The sequence below is a fragment of the Sminthopsis crassicaudata genome, chromosome 5 (assembly GCF_048593235.1).
Source record: "Sminthopsis crassicaudata isolate SCR6 chromosome 5, ASM4859323v1, whole genome shotgun sequence".
Lineage (NCBI taxonomy): Eukaryota > Metazoa > Chordata > Mammalia > Dasyuromorphia > Dasyuridae > Sminthopsis > Sminthopsis crassicaudata.
In genome coordinates this window covers 194,968,065-194,986,293 of record NC_133621.1, presented here as the reverse complement: position 1 = coordinate 194,986,293, position 18,229 = coordinate 194,968,065, and the positions used below count along the sequence as shown (strand labels likewise).

Below are 18,229 nucleotides of genomic sequence, written 5' to 3'. Positions count from 1 at the left end.
TAAAAAGAATTGTTATTGTAATAAGAGGTAGGGTAAATTATAGCTTTTAGAGGTGAAGCATAGGTGAGGATTCACTAAAGGATTCTGAGGGAAAATTGTCAGACAGGTAAGAAGGGAATTGTTACCCAGGAAGGAGAACTAGGGGCTAGTCAATTGTGACAATGCTGCAAGGGGATAAAGAAAGGTAATAAGGACCCATAAAAATACTATTTATTGTATTTAACAATTAAATGTTTCCATTGAGTGGTGTCTTTGTGATAATTTGAAGCCAGATTGCAAAAGACTGAAAAATGAATGACAGAAAAGGAGATACAAATAATAAATGTAGACAGTTTTTTTCTCTCCTTTTAAATTTTTTCCCTTTATTTTATTTTTAATTTGTGGAATAAAATGAGCATTTCCATAACATAGTATAATTAAAAAAGATTATTGGACATAAAACTGCAGATGGATTATGTACAACTTGCTTGCTATTCTGGTAAATTCCTTGCTATTCATATAATTTTTTTTCCTTACCTCCTCTCAACCATGGCTATCATTAGACACAAGTGTATATATAGATATATACATAGACATATTTATATATATAAATATAGATATATATGTATATATATAGTTTAGAAATCAGAAAGAACTGACTGAGAAAGAACTAATAAATACAAATAAAAACAATATTTTTGTTTATCTATACATATATTTATCAGTTATTTCTCTGGTTGCAGATAGCTTCTTTATATGTCCTTAGTAATTAACTTGGATATTAATTATAGTCAAAATTACTTGCTCAAAGTTGTGCTCAAAACAATATTGCTGTTACTATATACAGTGATCTCTTGGCTCTGCTCATTTTGCACTTCATTATTTCATACATGTCTGTCTATGTTTTTCTAAGATCATTGAGCTTATCATTTTTTCTAGGAGTTTGTGAAAGGAGGGAGAAATATAGAATGATAGATTGAGGGTAAGAAAGAATAAAGTGAAGGTTTTGTTTTTTTTTGTTTTAAAGAGATTAGTGGGGAGATCTGGACATATTTGTAAGGAATAGAAAGCCAGTGAATGAGAGAGATTGAAAATTAGGTAAAGAGATGGGATAAGCTTGGGAGGAAATGGAATCAGGGACACAAGTATAAGGCTTGATGTTGTCAAGAAGGATCATCTCTTCCTCAGAAAGAAGGGAATAATTTTTAGATGATTTGCAGCTCTTAACCTTATACCACATGAAAATTTGTTAAAGTAACTAGATCAATTTAACTCAGAGAAGAAAAGACTTAGGGGAAAAATGATAGCTGACTTTGTGCCGACTCTTTAACTGGGGTTACCCCAATCCCCCATCCTAGTGAAGTTTCCTTTGAAATGCTCTGAGAGATGTTTAAATGTATAAGAAGGGGAGGGGATGGACAATTTTTATTCTAAGTGACTAAGGAATGGAGGGATCAGGGAAGGAGAGATTTGGAAAGGAGTTAATGATGAAGATCATTGCTATCAGAGGTTGTGGGGTAGGAGAAAGAAGAGATTAATCTGGAAATTTTTCTCAGGATCCATTTTAGTCTGGAGTAGGCTAATGCTGGGGTGCTAAGCCGCAGCCATGCTTCTCCACTCATCCATTTTGGTCAAGAATGGAGGTGCAGTAGAGAAGAAGAAAAAAAAGAACATTGGCATTTGTCATAATTTTCTTGCAAATTTTGGGTCTCCATATATGTATACATGAGAAGAAAGATTATTCCTATTAACTTCTCTGAGGCTCAGTTTTCTTACCTGTAAATAAGGAAAATAATATTGTCTTTAGGGTTCCTTCAGTTCTAAATCCTATTAATGCCAAATCCAACAGCCCATTGGGCTAAGATTCTGCCTTATCCACCCCAGTGCCCTATTGTTGCCTGGGTATTAGGTAAGGAGTGGCGTATCACTTGGTGTTACTTTCCATCCTTCTCTTCAAGGCAGCCACAGACAAGGAGGTTCTAAGTATTGCCTTCCTCAGTTACAGAGAAAGGCTTGCAAATGTCTTTGTGGAGGTAGGAAGAGGTCAGACTACCCCCCCCCCACCCAGACAGCTGGGAAATTAGTTTGGGTCATTGTATCTTCTTAGGAATCTTGTCTCCTTTCTTTTGAAACAGTCTCTGAGATTTCCTACCCCTTCTTTATAATAAACCTTTATATATGAGACTACCTTTATCTAGCTATCTGTTTATGTATTCACCTTACTGTCTCATTCTTTCCTCTTTCATTCCATCTCATTTTGGTTTACCTTCTCTCTCTTGTAATTACTCCTATTCTGATACTTTCCTCCTAGTCTCATTCTTGCCCTATTTTCTTCAGATTGCTGGTGAATAAATAGAAAGAGTACGGAGCCTGAAGATAGGGAGATGAGCTTAAATTTAGCCTCAGACACTTACTAGCTGTGGGCTAATCATTTAACTTTTGTCTGCCTTAATTTCCTCTGCTATAAAATGGAGATGATGATGATAATAATATTTCCCAGGGTTGTTTTGGGGAGTAAATGGGAGGTTAATGAGAAAACATTTAGCACAGTATCTGGCACATAGTAGGTACTTAATATATTCTTGTTTATGAGAACAGCTAGCAGCACATTGGATAGAACGCCAGGTCTAGAGTTTGGAAGACCTAAGTTCAAGTTTGTCCTCAGATACTTACCAGCTGTGTGACTCTGATCAAGTCATTTAATCCTGTCTGACTCAGTTTCCTCATTTGTAAAATGAATTGGAGAAGTAACTGGCAAACCATTCCAGTATCTTTGCCAGAAAATTGCAGATGGGGTTACAAAGAGTTGGACACAACTGAAACAACTGAATAACAATAATATGCTTCCTTCCTTCCTTCCTTCCTTCCTTTCTTCCTTCCTTCCTTTTCTTTCCTTTTTTTTCTTCCTTCTTTTCTTTCTTTCTTTTTTTCCTTCCTTTCTTTCTAGAACCTTTTTTTTTTCCCATTGTGGCTATCATACTCTAGATGCCTTCTTGTTTCTCAACAAATCTGAGAAAGATTTAAATTTAGTATTGTTTTTTTATTTTCAAAATTTATACATGGATAATTTTTGACATTCACTCCTATAAAACCCTGGGTTCTAATTTTTTTCACTCCCTTTCCTGCCTCAAGTTGGCAAGTGATCCAATATATGTTAAAACGTGCAATTCCTCTATACGTATTTCCATACATATCATGTTACACAAGAAAAATCAAATCAAAAAGAAAAAAAATGAGAAGGAAAACAAAATACAAGCAAACAACAACAAAAAGTATTGTAGTCCACCTTTGGTTCCCACAGTCCTCTTTCTGGGTACAGTTGCCTCTCTTCATCACAAAACCATTGAAACTTGTCTGAATCACCTCATTATTGATGAGAGCCATATCCATCAGAATTGATCATCATATAATCTTGCTGTTTCCCTGTATAATAAAGATCTTAATTTAGAAAGACCAAGGTCATCCACTGCATCTGTATCTATGGCCCTCACCAATCATCTTGCTTGACTTTTGTCTTGTTTCTGGACATGTGACTGAAGGAGAGAGAATGCTCCATCTTACTTTAAATCTAATTCATGAGCAAGTCAAAATATCACATTCATGTCATTAAACTAGGTAAGACAACATGAACAGTTTCTTAATATCCTCTCCAGCCCACAAACATACTCTCCCATCTACTTCTGAAGCACCCTCATGAGATCAAGCTTTTAGTATTCATTCCCTGGGTACACTTAAGGAAACAATTTCACCTCTGTACTGGTCTCCTCATTTATAAAATTAGCTTAGACCGTATAATGCTTATAATATATACTTTTACCATTCACAAAGTGCTTTCCTCACAACCCAATGAGATGAGGAGATCTCTTAGAAAAAATACATAAAACCTGCAATTCTTCATTTACATAACACAAAAGATTTTGTTTTACTTGCATATTTGAAGTCTATGTCAGGGTCACAATCTATTAAGTTCTATCTTAGACCGGAGGCCTTGGGGGAATGAGGTCATATAAGCTTCCCTCATAGTAGTCACTTCCTTTCTTCTGAAAGTGAGGGGGTTGGAATAGATTATCACTAAGGTACCTTTTGGCCAACACTCAATAGTTATGTAATTTTTAGAAGACTGAGGTCAAATTGGGTCATATTTGCCAGGAGCTGGAGGAGGCTCACCAGTCCCAAAATATACCTTTCCCCTATCTAAATGTCACATTGCTTAGATTTGTATTATTATTGCTTCATTTCTTCACTCTTTGGTGTAAGTTTTGCTTCTTTTAATTTGCCAATTTCCCTGGAAAAATATAAACCATTAAGTTACTTAGTACGAATGAGTTTATCAGATCTTCTTCCTCAATAAATTCCTCAAGAATAAGGTTTTATGTATTTTTTCTAGGAGAATGGGATAGGGTAATTGAAAGGGACACAAAAGGACCAAGAATGGGGAGATAGAAAAAAACAAACAACATTTTGATGTCTCTCAATAGTCTCTTCCAGCGAGATCTAAAGGGAATAGGGGCAGCAGAGAGAAAAGAGAAAGGCTCTCTGGGGGGAGGGAAAGTTTCAGAGGAAACCAGAAGGGAAGATTTTCTTGAAGATCAAAGTTTTTTCTTAGCATCTTTTCAAGTAGATCTAATACCTGTTTTCATTATTCACATGGGTGTGGGTTTGTCTTCAGACCAGAGAAAGCTAGGAGTCCTCAGATAGGGTAAGAAGAAAGTTGAGAGAGTGACCTGGGAGGAGGTATCCAGCTTAAATGCTTTATATATAAATGTGTAATACACTAACCCTCTCTACCAAGTCCCTTTCTTTTTTCTTTTTTTTATAGCTTTTTTCCCAGCTTTGGCTAAATTATTATTATTTTTAACAAAAAATAGTAAGATAAGCAAAATTTGTGGAAATACTATAAACATCTTAACGGATTAAGGAGTTTGAAGATTAATTATTTTAAGATTGCAGGAGAGAACTTCTGACTTTTTGAGTTTTTGTGGGATAATTCCAGGAACTCAATCCCTTCTAAAATATCTTAGTAAGTTTTGGGGCACCACTTCATGTAATTTATTTTAAAAAATTTTAGTAATAGCTTTTTATTTTCAAAATATATGTAAAGATAGTTTTCAATATTCACCTTTGCAAAAACCTTGTGTTCCATATTTTTCTCCCTCTCTCCTCCTTCTCTCCTCTCCTAGACAACAAATAATCTAATATAGGTTAAACATGTGAAATTCTTCTAAACATTTCCATATGTATCATGCTGTGCAAGAAAAATCAGATCAAAAAGAAGAAAAATGAGAGAAAAAAAAAAACAAGCAAGAAAACAACAACAATACATCCAGTCCCCATGATCCTTTCTCTGGATGCAGATGCCTCTCTCCATCACAAGTCTATTGGAATTGGCCTGAATCACCTCATTATTGAAAAGAGTCATGTCCATCACAGTTACCGGAGTCCCTTTCAATCCACCCTAACCTCAGTAGACATCTAGTCTCATGCTTTGCCCTTTAAGCCTTGGAAGCCTGGGGCTGCCTCAGCTAGATGAGTGGGTTGAAACATCAAGATTAAGTGACTTGGCCAGGGTCACACAACTAGTATCTGAGGCCAGATTTGCATTTGTCAAGGTGAGTCTTCCTGACTCCAGACCTGACACTCTATATCCACTATGCCATCTAACTGCCTAAATCTAATATTTGTTGAGTAATTGATGGATGCGCTGATTTTTTATCAAACAATTGGTTGCTACAGTGGAAATAATGGGAACTTTATGGGAAAGTTACTGACCCATCCTAGATTTGATTCTGGAGAAGAAGAGGAAAGTCTGCCATATATGCCTTATATTTTTAAAATAAAATTTGATTTTTCCTAATTGCATGTAAAAACAATTTTTAACATTTATTTTTAAAACATTGAGTTCCAAATTCTCTCCCTCCCTTCTTCTCTTCCTCCCACCTTGAGATGATAAGCAATTTGATATAGATTATACATGTGCAATCTGGAAATATATTTCAATATTAAAGTATGTGTAAAAGGATTACACATATTTAATCTATATCAGATTGCGTGCTGTCCTTTGGAGAAGGAGGAAGAAAAATTAGGAACACAAAGTCTTACAAAAAGGAATGTTGAACTATCTTTACATGTATTTGGAAAAAAACTCATTTCCATATTAGTCTTGTTCATTTTTTTAAAAATAGGTGTCAAAATGTTCAGCAAAAGGATAGGAAAAAACCAAAGACCCTTAATTCTCTAGGAGATGTGTCAGAAATGATAGATAACCCAGGAACTCTTTAGAATCAATTTCTGAAGCCACCAAGAAAAGCAAATTTCATTGAGTAGGAAAAGGGAAAAATTCTAAAAAGATCAATGTGGATAAAAATATTTAAATAACTAGATTTTTAAAAGATCTGTACAGATGATGGAAATAAAGTCAATTTAATGAAGGTTGAATAAAAATAGGTATTATGGTCTCATGAGAAAGGTATAAGGACTGCTGTCTCAGAATGAACTGACTTGAGTAGAGACACTTCAGGACAACAAAAACATTTGATTTTTTTTTAAAAAAATTAAACCTAAATTGGACAAAAGAGGACCAAAGAAGGAATAGGATAACTGCTTAGGGATGGGATGTCAATGATAAGATATGCTATAAAGCAGAGGATCTCAAATCTTGTTTTCCTTGTTTCCTTGGTGGAGGAGAACTAATTCTGGATTAGAAATGAAAGAACAAAAATCATTTAACAGAGAGTTTAAATCCAAGATAACTAAGGAGATAATAAATACCTTACTGGCTTTGATGAGTGCATGTCATGAACTATAATTCAATATTCCTGGATACTGAAATAATTTCAAATATGATGCAGTCGCAGAAAGATTCTGGAGAACAACATGGAGAATTCAGGACTGGAGAAGCATAAACTTCCCAGATCTTTTAAAATGGGAACTTGTAAATTATAGTTCAATAAACTTGACTTCAATTCCTGGGAAAATGTTAAATATATTAAAAGAATAGTTAACTAAATATCTAGTAAAGGGAATAGTATCACAAAGAATCAGCTGTCATCATTAATAATAGGTGATACTAGACTAACCTAATTTCTGTTTTTGACAGGTTTACTGGACTGATAAAGAAAAAGAATATTTTAGAAATAGCTTATCTGTGATTTAGCAAAGCATTTGACAAGAATCTATTCTATCAATGACTTTCATGTGAATGAAAGCATAAATGGAATGCTTTACCAAGTTTCTGATTGATGTAAAACTAGGAAGGATTGTCAATGTATTGAATGAAAGATTTAGGTCCCAAAAGGAATTTGATAGAAGATTGCATGGAATTTAATAAGATGACATATAACAGGAATAAATGAAAAGTCTTAGACTTGAATTGTCAAAAATCAATTTTATCAGTAAATCAACAATCATTCCTTTTATTATATGCCAAGCATAAGGATACAAATATAAAAATCTTTGCTCACAAGGAATGGATTCCTGATGTAACTGCCTGTGTGATATTATGCCTTAATTTCATCCTATTAAAAATGTGGAATTTGGACTAGATGGCCTCCGAGTTCCCTTTCAGCACCTGATTTATGATTTAGATTTAAAAAAATAGATGGTTATCAATTATACATAACAAATATAAATATAAATACATTACATATATTTACACCATCTACATTGAACCTATATCTCTGTGCTTACATTCCACTATGATATTTATGAATGATGGGGGAAATACAATGTTGCTGGACAGCCAGAGGAGGGTTACCCAAGATGATGGAGGGATCACAAAGCCATATGGTAGGAGGATCAGCTGAGGAAGTGGGAATATATAGGCTGAAGAAGAGAAAAGTTAGGAGAGTATAATAGCTGTCTTCAAGGATTTGAAGAGCTAGCATGTAGAAAGAGTTTTAAGATTTACTCTTTGCTTGGTCTGAACATCTATCTCCTCCATCCTTCATAAATATCCAGTAGAGTGTAAATTCAAGGATACAGGGACAATGTAGATTGCATATATATGCAATATATATAATATTTATATTATATATAATTGATAACCATCTATTTTTAAAAATCTAAATCAGAAATCAGAACTAGCAATAAAAGACTTATGTTGCAAAGATGCAGATTTTAAATCAATGTAAAAATTAGAATTGTTCCAAAGTGGAAGGTAATAGGAGGTAATAGAAATCCACTCTCCAGAGGTATTCAAGGAAAGGCTGTATATCTATTTGACCTTAGGCCAAACACTTAACTTCATAAAAGCTCAGTTTCCTCATCTTTAAAATGAAAGTGTTTGACTGTTAAGCATATCAATAAATACTGTTTGTATTGTTTTATGATTCTAAATTGGCCATCTTTGGAGAAAAGATCCTTTTAAAGAAAGCTTATGGTTATTAGTGTTTATCTTAATAAACCATGTCAGTTCCTGGATCGCTGTTATCTTAATTATCTTGAGCAATTACCAGAATTTAGGCATGACTTCAGAATGACAATAAATGGAACTGGGAGTGGAGATCCCTGGGATCAAGACTCCAGATGGGGAGCATTTTTGTCCTGCTTTTTTTAAGTGGTAGTGTTTTACATCCTAGGCTTAATAATGCCATCTGTTCCCACCTCACATTCTATTCTCTGGCAGGCACAGATCGCTGGATAAAGTGTAATACTTACTTGTGAGGGAAAAAAACAAACAAACAGACAGCCTCTCTTAAGGGGCGAGATGGGGTGAAGAGTCTTGGAGGGAGGGAGTGGGAGGGAAGTGTCAGCTTACACCATGTGCTTCTAACATGGCCTACCAAGCAATGACTCCACTGCAGATTTGCCACATGGAGAGAGTGGGAGCTGGGCTTCTGGGAACTAATCAAGGGAGAGGCTATCAAATGATTGGGATCAGGCTGGGTAGGACTAAGGCTGCTCCCCAGTGAACCTTGGCTGATGAGAAGACTGGGAGTAGCTCCATTTGGTCATAGATCCCAGGGCCTTGGGTGACCTGCTGCCCTACTTTTTCTGGAATAGTGGACACAAAGGGTAGGTCCTTGTGAAATTTAACTTGTGGGGCCATAGACGGTCATACAATCATAAAATTAGAGTTAGAAGAGATCTTGGAAGGCATCCTACCCTTTCCCTCATTTTACAAGTGAGTAGACTGAGGCCCACAGAAGTTAATGGATTTACCCAGGTTTGCACAGCTTGAAAGTGTCTGAGGCAGTTCTCAGTTCCATGTATGCTGCCTTATCTGCTACACCATGCTACCTCACTGAAATCGAGGGGCTAGCCAGACATCCCTGAACCCTCTTTGTGGAGCTGCATTCCTGAAACAAGGTGCCCCCTTGCCTCACTTCTGCAATGTCAAAGTGATTTGCAGAGAAGGATTAATGATGGTTAATTATATTCCCAGTAACCCCAATTCTTCAGGGTTGGGGTATGTAAAATAAGGGTCAGAGGAATCAGGTAATCAGACTTTGGAGAGTCTTGTGCAGACTACCATTGGCTGGCTGGTTGATGCATAACCAGAGGAATATTGCACTCTCCTTCCCTTTCCTATACATATACCTTTGGAGAGAAAGAGATAATGTGAAAGTAGGGGAGGGCTTGGCACAGAAGCTTTTCAGGAGGTCCTGAGATGAATTTTTCAAATGGTGTACTTGGTTCAGAGGACTTACAAAGAGATCTTATTACAGCAAATATGTTCAATCCCTTCCCTTCACTTTCCAAGTTTCCCTTTCAATAAAAGTCCCAAGAAAAATTAAGCAAAAGGTCGCTTAGTTGACTTTCTTCCAGCTCAAGGACCTGCCCTAATTTGCATGACTGTGCTAACTGCATGTGTGCCTTTGGGGCTGAGGTTCTGTTCCCTGGGTGGAACCTGGGATAGGATCCAGGATAGAACTTTGTCACCACTATGTCATATTTTTAGAGTTTCTTTTCTTTTAAGAATTTTTTTTTTTAAGAAAAAGAAAGAAAATATAAATTCAGAAATCAGGTGCCAGGATAAAGTAATTATATCTGTACTTAAAAGTAATTATATCTGTACTTAAAGGAAAATCATTCATCTCTGATTGATTGTGTTTCAAAATAACATTTCCCAGATCTAGTTTGGCCTTCCATGATTTTCAGTTCCAAAGCCCCAGGCTACCCCTTTCAGACTCTCTTATTATGTCAGAAGATAACCTATTTGGAAATTTATCCTGGGTAGGATCTATGAAACTCATTTCTCCTTTCTCCAGATTGACTCTGAGCCAATCAGAAAGCCCATCATAGTAACTTCTCTTCCTGCTAAGGGATAAGCAAGAAAACATAAGTAAATAAAACAGTCTTTCTATCACCATAAAAATCAAAATATTTTATCCTGACACACAAGGGTCTACTAGAATTCCCAAAATTCATTACTAGGTCTATATTGTAGACATATTCAGTTGATGAGGCAGGTAGACACTAGGGGTTGATGGAGGGACTGGAGGCAATATGTAATATCTAACTTAATATAGTATATAGTCTAATGCTTTAGTTACTTGTTACTGTTCACCAAAACACTGGTATCCAGATTAGACTGAGAAATTTGAGTCCTTTCTTACTGGAGTTTTAGAAGCAGAGGTTGATAGCCATTTGTCTATAATTGTATAGATAGTGATTAATGTTTTGGAGGATTGGCTAAGCGGTCTATAAGAGATTGTTCCAATATACACAGCTAGTTAGTGTCAGGGGCAGGATCAGAATATAAAGGCTCTTGTTGAATCAAAAAGCCTAACTTTCATCTGTTGGGGAAAGCCCACCAATATTTGCTATATAGTCCTATTACAAAAAGTTTTATGGCTGGAAACTCAATGAGGAAAAGAGGATAATATTTTAATACAATTTACACTGTTTTTTTTTTTTTTTAAGAATGTATTGTTTGTTCTGTTCTTTGCCTTTTATCTTTATTTCCCATCCTCTTTCTTTCCACCCTGAGATCCAGTTCCCTTTATTTCTAGGCTCTTTTCCCTGTTAACCCCGATGATGCTTCTTTTTCTTTATCCCTCACTACACAAGGTTTGGCTCTTCTCCCCATATCCTCCCAAGAAGACCAAGTTATTTGGTTGATAGTTTCTATGTATTCCCTCTTATGTATACCATCCTAAAGTTGATACATTGTTCCCCCTGTCTTATACATATAAAGACTTATTCTTTCCTGTCATCCCTAACACTTTGGTCTCCATCCCAGCAGGTCCAACGGGTCCTTCTCCAAGCGGAGCCTTGGAGGGCCTAGCCGGCACCATTACCTCCAACGAGTGGAGCTCTCCCACCTCCCCTGAGGGGAGCAACGTCTCCGAGGGCAGCGAGGCTTTGGACAAACCCATCGACAATGATGCAGAGGGCGTGTGGAGCCCTGACATTGAGCAGAGCTTCCAAGAAGCCCTCGCCATCTACCCACCATGTGGCAGGCGCAAGATCATCTTATCAGATGAGGGCAAGATGTATGGTAAGGAGCTAGAGTAGAGAAGGGGCTGGAACTAATATTGGTGATAAATAACATTTTTAAAATACTCTGTAGGAAACATTGTTTGCTCTATACTCAACCATGGAAAGGATGCAAAATTTAGTTTAAAAAAATGTTGCCCTTACCCTCAAGGGTCTTTTATTAGGGGAGATGCAAATGTAGATAGTTATAAAGTTTATAATATAATATGTTATAACTATACTAGTATAATAGTTTATAACTATTTGTAATAGTTATAATACACAATATTACAAGAAAAATTAAATCAATTACAAAACATAGTTCTATAAGAAGTTATTATTAACCTGGAGGATCAAAAAAGAAGGTATAATTTCAATTGACTTTTAAAGAAGTTTAGTTAAGTCAGGCAGAAAAGACATATTCAGTTTTTCCTAATGCAAAATAATATATGATAAATGGCATATGAGTAACATAGAATGTAAGGATCTGAGAGTAAAAGGAAAGAAAGATCATTGTGGCCTGGGGTAATCAAAGAAGATTATATTGCGGAAGGGTCATTTGATCTGGTTTTTTAAAAATAGGTAGAATTTTCATGGATAAATGTGGGAAAGTGTGTTCAAGGTAGAGAAGACGTCATGAACAAGTGGAAAAAGGTTTGAGAGAGGGAAAAAATATCAGGCATATTGAAGAAATGTTTAAATGAAAATATGATATCTCGGTTCCTATCTGCAAGACAAAAGGGAGAATTATGTCTTAGTAGCAATATCATCATATAGGGATAGCAGTTACGGGATGTCTGTCTGGGGATCTGCATAGAGGAATGCTTCTTTCTTCCCATATTGTTTGTCTGATTCATAAGCAAGCTGGTGGTTTGGATAGGCAACAAACTACACACTATTAATCCTAGGTCCCAAGCTATTCAGAGCTCAAACTTAAATAGTTTCAGATAAAGAGCTGACATAGCATTAATAGCACAATGCCCCATTATCCATGCGGCAGAGAGTGGGGTATTCTAATCCTGAGGTGTCAAACATACAGCTCTAGAACCACATGTGACCTACAATACTTTTGAGCATATCTTGAACCAGATTAAGATGTACTTGGAAAATGTTTAACAAAATAAGTAAAAATACAGTAGATAACTGTGTATTAATATTTTATTATGATCATATTAAGGTATAATTATAAATGAAATTATAATTTTATGTTAATTACTATAATCCTTATAGTATATTAGAAAAATAATAAGATTCTTTACTTTTATCAATGATATTAAATATATATTATTTTAATAGTACTAATATTAACATTCAGCCTTTGGATATTCCTGTGTATGCTTTAGAGGTTCCTATTTCTGTTTGAATTTAACACAGGTCTAGACTACTGCAATTGGGATATTTCTGAAAAAAAGATGAGGAATGAGGAGCAGGGACTCAGGAAACTAAAGTAACTGTGCCACAGCAAATATATGACTGGGAAATGAGGGAGCTGCCCTGTCTTCAAGTCACTGGAGCCTTAGCATAGAAATACCTTGGAGGTTGGGGCTGTACCAGTCAAACCAGTTTTTACCAGTTCACACTGCCCTCAAACACAGTCTAGTGGTCAGAATGTCATATGCACATGAATCTCCTTGAGAACAAGAATAGGATTTTATAAAGTGTTTAATTGTGTGGGTACAGATTAAAAATGTCATAGGAATTCAGAGAAAGGAGAAGTCAATGTGGGCTATAGTGCTCAAGGAGATTTCAATGAGGGAAATGGAATTTTAGCTATTTTTTATTTGAAAAATAGACTCTGAATAAGTAAATGGGAGAGGAAAGAGACTTCCAGGATAGGGGACCATATTAGCAAAAGGATAGAGGCAGGAAACTGCTTTTCAAGGTAGCCAGATATCTAGTAAATAAGGATTATTTCATTTGTAGCCTTAGTTCCTTTGTACATAGAATGAAAGAAAGGTTTTTGAAAGATTAACCCAGCAGAATCATAGTAGGGGAGTCAGAACCAAGAAGACCTCAGTTAGAGTCCCTCTTCTAACATTTGTTATCCATGTCACCATGGGTTACTTTAACTTTTTTAAACTTCAGGCTACTCTCTAAGAATATAACTTAAATACAGGTTGAGATTTGTGTTAATGGGGAGAATACCCCATAGCAGGAGTTCCATACCAACAACAAAAAATTGTAGATCCTTAACATATTGGTATAATCTGTCAGTAATATGCAGAATAGATTAGGGAAAAGAAAGACTAAAGACAGAAAATGGTAGATTCACTCACTAACATATATTTTTAAGAGATATGCATACAAGAAGAAGAAAAGAAAAGGAATTCCAAAATCTATATGATGTCGATGAGGAAACCTAAAGACAATAAAAAGGGTTTTCTTTAGCTCTATTACAGAAAAGAGAAGGGCCAAAGAAGGATAGCACTATTTAGGATAGATAATAAATTAGGCTGTAGGCAGGGATCCTCAATTTTTATTTTGCTTCTGTTTCTTCTGGGGAAGAAAATACTTTTTAAACTAGAAAGGGCAAAACAAAATTTCTAACAGAGGGTTGAAAACTAAGATTAACAGAAGGTAGTTAAAGAATGTGTAACTTCTTTTGATGAGTCTATGTTGAAATAACTGGAGGGCAAAGATGTCATTAAAGGGTATCAAAGGATCATAGAATTTAGAACTGATGGAACCTTAGCAGTCATCTAGTCTTCCTAGTGAACACCTAGCAAATGAGAACATAATTGCAATGGATGCTTTCCATCAAAAACAAATAATGTCAGACAAACTTTATTTCCTTTTTGACAGAGTCACTAGACTGGTAGATGAAAGGAATACTCTTGATACCTTGATTCTAGCAAAGTAATCTTGTGGGCAATAAGAAAAGATGAGTCACAAACAGTTCGTTTTGAACTGGTTAAAGAGCAAACCCAGAGAATAGTCACTATGAGTTAATGATTTGATGTTAACTTGAAAAGCAGTCTCTATTAGAGTACTCCAGCTGGACCAGTGTGCTGTTAAACATTTTTGTGAATGAGTTGGATAATGGCATAGATGACATCATCAGTTTTGTGGATGGCCAAAACTTTAAGGGATTTCTATCACATTAGATGATGACAGGAGTTAGTGTTCAAAATTATCTTGATAGGTCATCATGTTGGTCTGACTCTAATGTGATAAAATTTATTAGGATAAATGTAAAGTCTTATACTTGGGTCCAAAAAAATTGTTTTCACAAGTACAACATAGACTCACAGTTTGTCTTAAAATGATCTGGGGGTTTTAGTGGACTGTGAAATCCATGAGTCAAAAATGTGATTACAGCCTTTTCCAAGTTAATATATTCTTAGACTACAATAAGTCATAGAGTCCAGGACGAGAGAAAAATAGGACTGCTCTGTTTTTTCCCTGGCAAGACTTTGTCTGTAGTATTGTGTTTGGTTTTGGAAACTACCTTGAAAGAAGCAAATTGATAAATTAGAAATTATCCTGAGGAAGGCTATCAGAATAGTGAAGAGCCTCAAAATCAAGCTTTATGAGAATTATTTGAAGGAATTACAAATGTTTAATCTGGAGAAAAAAAATCTTGGGGACAAGAAGTGGGGTGTAGTAGCTGTCTACTAGTGTTTGAAGAATTGTGTTCTATTTGGACTCAGAGGGCAGAACCCTCTTGAGTTAAAATTGCAAAGAGAGAAATTTAGAGTTGATTTAACAGAAAAACTTGCTAACAAAGCTATTTCAAAGTGGAATAATTGCTTAAGGAAGTTGTAGGAGGTGAGAGAAAAGGCTATATAACCACCTATCAAATGTATTAGAAGAATTCTTTTTACCATTTGAGTTTGGACTCAATGGCTTTCTTGGTTCCATTCATTCAATTGAAATTCAGCAATTCTGAAAAGATGAAGGCAGGAAGTCTAAGCCTTGGAAAAAGAAGAAAGAGGAGGAGGAAGAGTGGTAGTAGTAATAGTACTACTATTAGTAGTAGGAGTAGTAGTGGTAGTGGTGGTGGTAAGTAGTAGTAGCAATAGCAGTTTAGAATGCCATAGCTTTCTAAAATTTGCAAACTACCTTTTCCCCAGCTATCTTGTGAATATAAGAATTTGTATTACCTCCATTTTGCAGATGAAAAAAAATTAATATTCAAGAAAATTTACTAAGGGTTCAATAGGAAGTAAGAATCAGAGTCAGGACTTAAATTTAGATTTTCTAATGTTTAAAAATAAATCTCTAAATTCACCAAACTTCAGGTAGGTATGGGAGAAAGAAGAAAAAAGACAGGGGAATGGTGGGGAAGTAGGGAACTGGAAGTAGAAGAAATAAAATAAGGAATGAAAGAAGAGAGATGGGGAATAGGAAAGGAAAGGTTTCTTGTGTGTGTAAAGTTGGTAGTGTAAACTTTCTCCTTCCCTTCCCCCGAGACCCCTCTGATTCTCCCCCCTCACTTAGTTCTCATTTCTACAGCTGGTCAGGCACTTTGCCTGCCCGGGAGGTGGAGACTTCGGTGGTGTCTGTTGACCTATCTCAGCTCCCACTGCACCTGTCCTCCATGTGCACAGACTTCAGAGGACTCCAGACACTGGTTTATCCCCTCTTCTCCCACTCTTCTTCTCTTCTTACAAGACTCTGTAGTGAGTGAGTGCCAAGGCAGGGACTGCAGAATATGGCCAGCCTGGATAAGATAAATATAGTCCTGAACTCACTACTGTGTGGATGGATTGGGGTACTGGGAGGTGGTGGTAGGGAGCAGGCTGACCCAGGTGCCAAAGAGCTGATCTCCTGGAAGCTGTCCCACCTTCTACTCTTTCCCAATGCTTTCTCCTTCTACCTTTCTGTCACGTACCACTTCTCTTTCCTCTATTCCTTAGTCTTTCAAACAATTTTTTCCCCCTGTTATTCCTCATCACCTTTTTTCTAAATCTTTAGCCTAAGAGCAAAACTCAGATGAAGTAAAAATTAGTCATTTTTCTAGGCTGGATATTCTGATCAGGAAGGCTTTATGATACAGTAGTAAGAACATTAGATTTGGAAACAGAAAACCTATATTTGAGTTCTAATGCCAACTAGGATAACAGGATGTGAGCTAGGATTATAGGGGACCAAGTTATGAGACTTGGTTCAATACCCTCATTTTACAGCATCCTGTAATAACTAATAATGTGAGATAATCTATGAAAATTCCAAATGGGTTGAAAATCTTATAGGAGAAGGTGGGCATCATTGTGAGTTAGGCATCTGATAGCTGGTTAGGATAAGAAGGCAGGATTGTTTGAAAAGCTTCATGGAGGAGATAAGATAGAAGCTTTCCCTCAAGAGTGAGTTTGCTTTGTATATGAAAGAAAAAGGGAAAAGGGTATTACAGGCTGGAGAAACAGTTAGAAAAATCAGCTTTAGAAGTCACCCAATAAATATTTAGAACTGAAAGAGAATGGAGAAGTTTTCTTATCCAGTCTCCTCAGTTTGTAGCTGAAGAAAATTTGTAGAGAGGAAATGATTGGCTTAAGATCATAAAGCTGTTTAATTAAAAATCTGAGACTTAATCCTAGACCTCCTGACTCATTTCAACAATCTTTCTGCTATCCTGGGTTGACTCATGATGAGGGATTTCCTCATTTTTTCATAGGATTCCTATTTTCTGTGACTAATTTTCTAAATTCTTTCTCTCCATAGTTCTATTCTTCTGTTTTTCTATTTCCTTTTTATTAAAAAATTGGATTTTATATATATACACACACACCTATATATCTGTGTATGTGTGTGTATATATATACCTTAGTATAACCTCTCAAATTACTTTTCCTCTCCCTCCTCATTCACACTCTACTGCTCAACAGTAATATTGAAGCAAAAAAAAAAACAAACATCCAATTAAACAAAGCAAATGAACATATTGGCTTGTCTGGAAAATATCCCTCACCCTGAATGTCTAGTCTTTATCTGTTTTTTTCTCTCTTCAAATACTTCCTCACTGTGAAGAGCACTAGACTTTTAGTTAGCAAATTGGGGATTAAATCTTGGCTTTGCTACTTACTTAACTAGTATTTCCTTCATCATGTCACATAACCATTCTCAGTTTCCTCATCTGTTCATTGAAGAGTTTGGACTAGATTACCTGTAAAGCCCTTTCCTCTTGAAATCACTCTTTCCTTTCCTATCCCTGTGACTTTAGGGATCTTGTTTTGGCCTGACTTAGTGACTATCATCTTGGTCCTAGAATCCTTAACTTAGTTTTTGAAGAAAACTTAGAGAGCATGGGAACATAGCTCTATAACTGGAAAGGAATCTCCAACCTTCTAGTCCAGAGATGGATATGATGAGAGAAGTTTTTAAGAAGCTAAACTGACATAGACTTCATTTCCAATGATATGTTTCCAGTCCAAGAGAGCTCTCTTACCCTGGAATTGGAATAATAAGCCAATTGGCTTAAATCATTTCATTGTTGAAAAGAGCCACATCTACCACATTTGATCATCACATAATCTTGTTGTTGTGTACAATGTTCTCTTGGTCCTACTCCTTCACTTAGCATCAGTTCATGTAAATCTCTCCAGGCCTTTCTGAAATTAACCTGCTCATAATTTCTTATAGAACAATAATATTCCAAAACATATACCATATACTTATTCAGCTATTCCCCAACTGACGGGCATCCACTCAGTTTTAAGTTCCTTGCCACTATAAAAAGGGCTGTCACAAACATTTCACAAATATTCCTCTGATTGTTTTGTTTTTCTTTCAATTTTTGAAAACAATTTATATATGGTAATGGTATTAAACTGTAAATCCATCAGAACTGGGAGCAAGTTTTTGTTTGTTTGTTTTATAATTCCTTTATACCTAG

At 35.9% G+C, this 18,229-nt stretch overlaps 1 protein-coding gene across 9 annotated transcripts in view; it reads left to right on the top strand.

Annotated features, from left to right (window-relative positions):
* Positions 1–18,229, top strand: part of TEAD4 (TEA domain transcription factor 4) — a 72,921-nt gene that overhangs the window by 19,432 nt on the left and 35,260 nt on the right. For 6 of the 9 annotated variants that reach the window (XM_074269271.1, XM_074269266.1, XM_074269273.1 and 3 more), the window contains one exon: positions 11,162–11,419. In XM_074269271.1, coding sequence (XP_074125372.1) covers positions 11,413–11,419 — 7 coding nt within the window. In that variant the 5' untranslated portion in view covers positions 11,162–11,412. The remainder of the gene's footprint in view (positions 1–11,161; positions 11,420–18,229) is intronic. The other 3 variants (XM_074269274.1, XM_074269267.1, XM_074269270.1) reach the window with 1 other exon arrangement.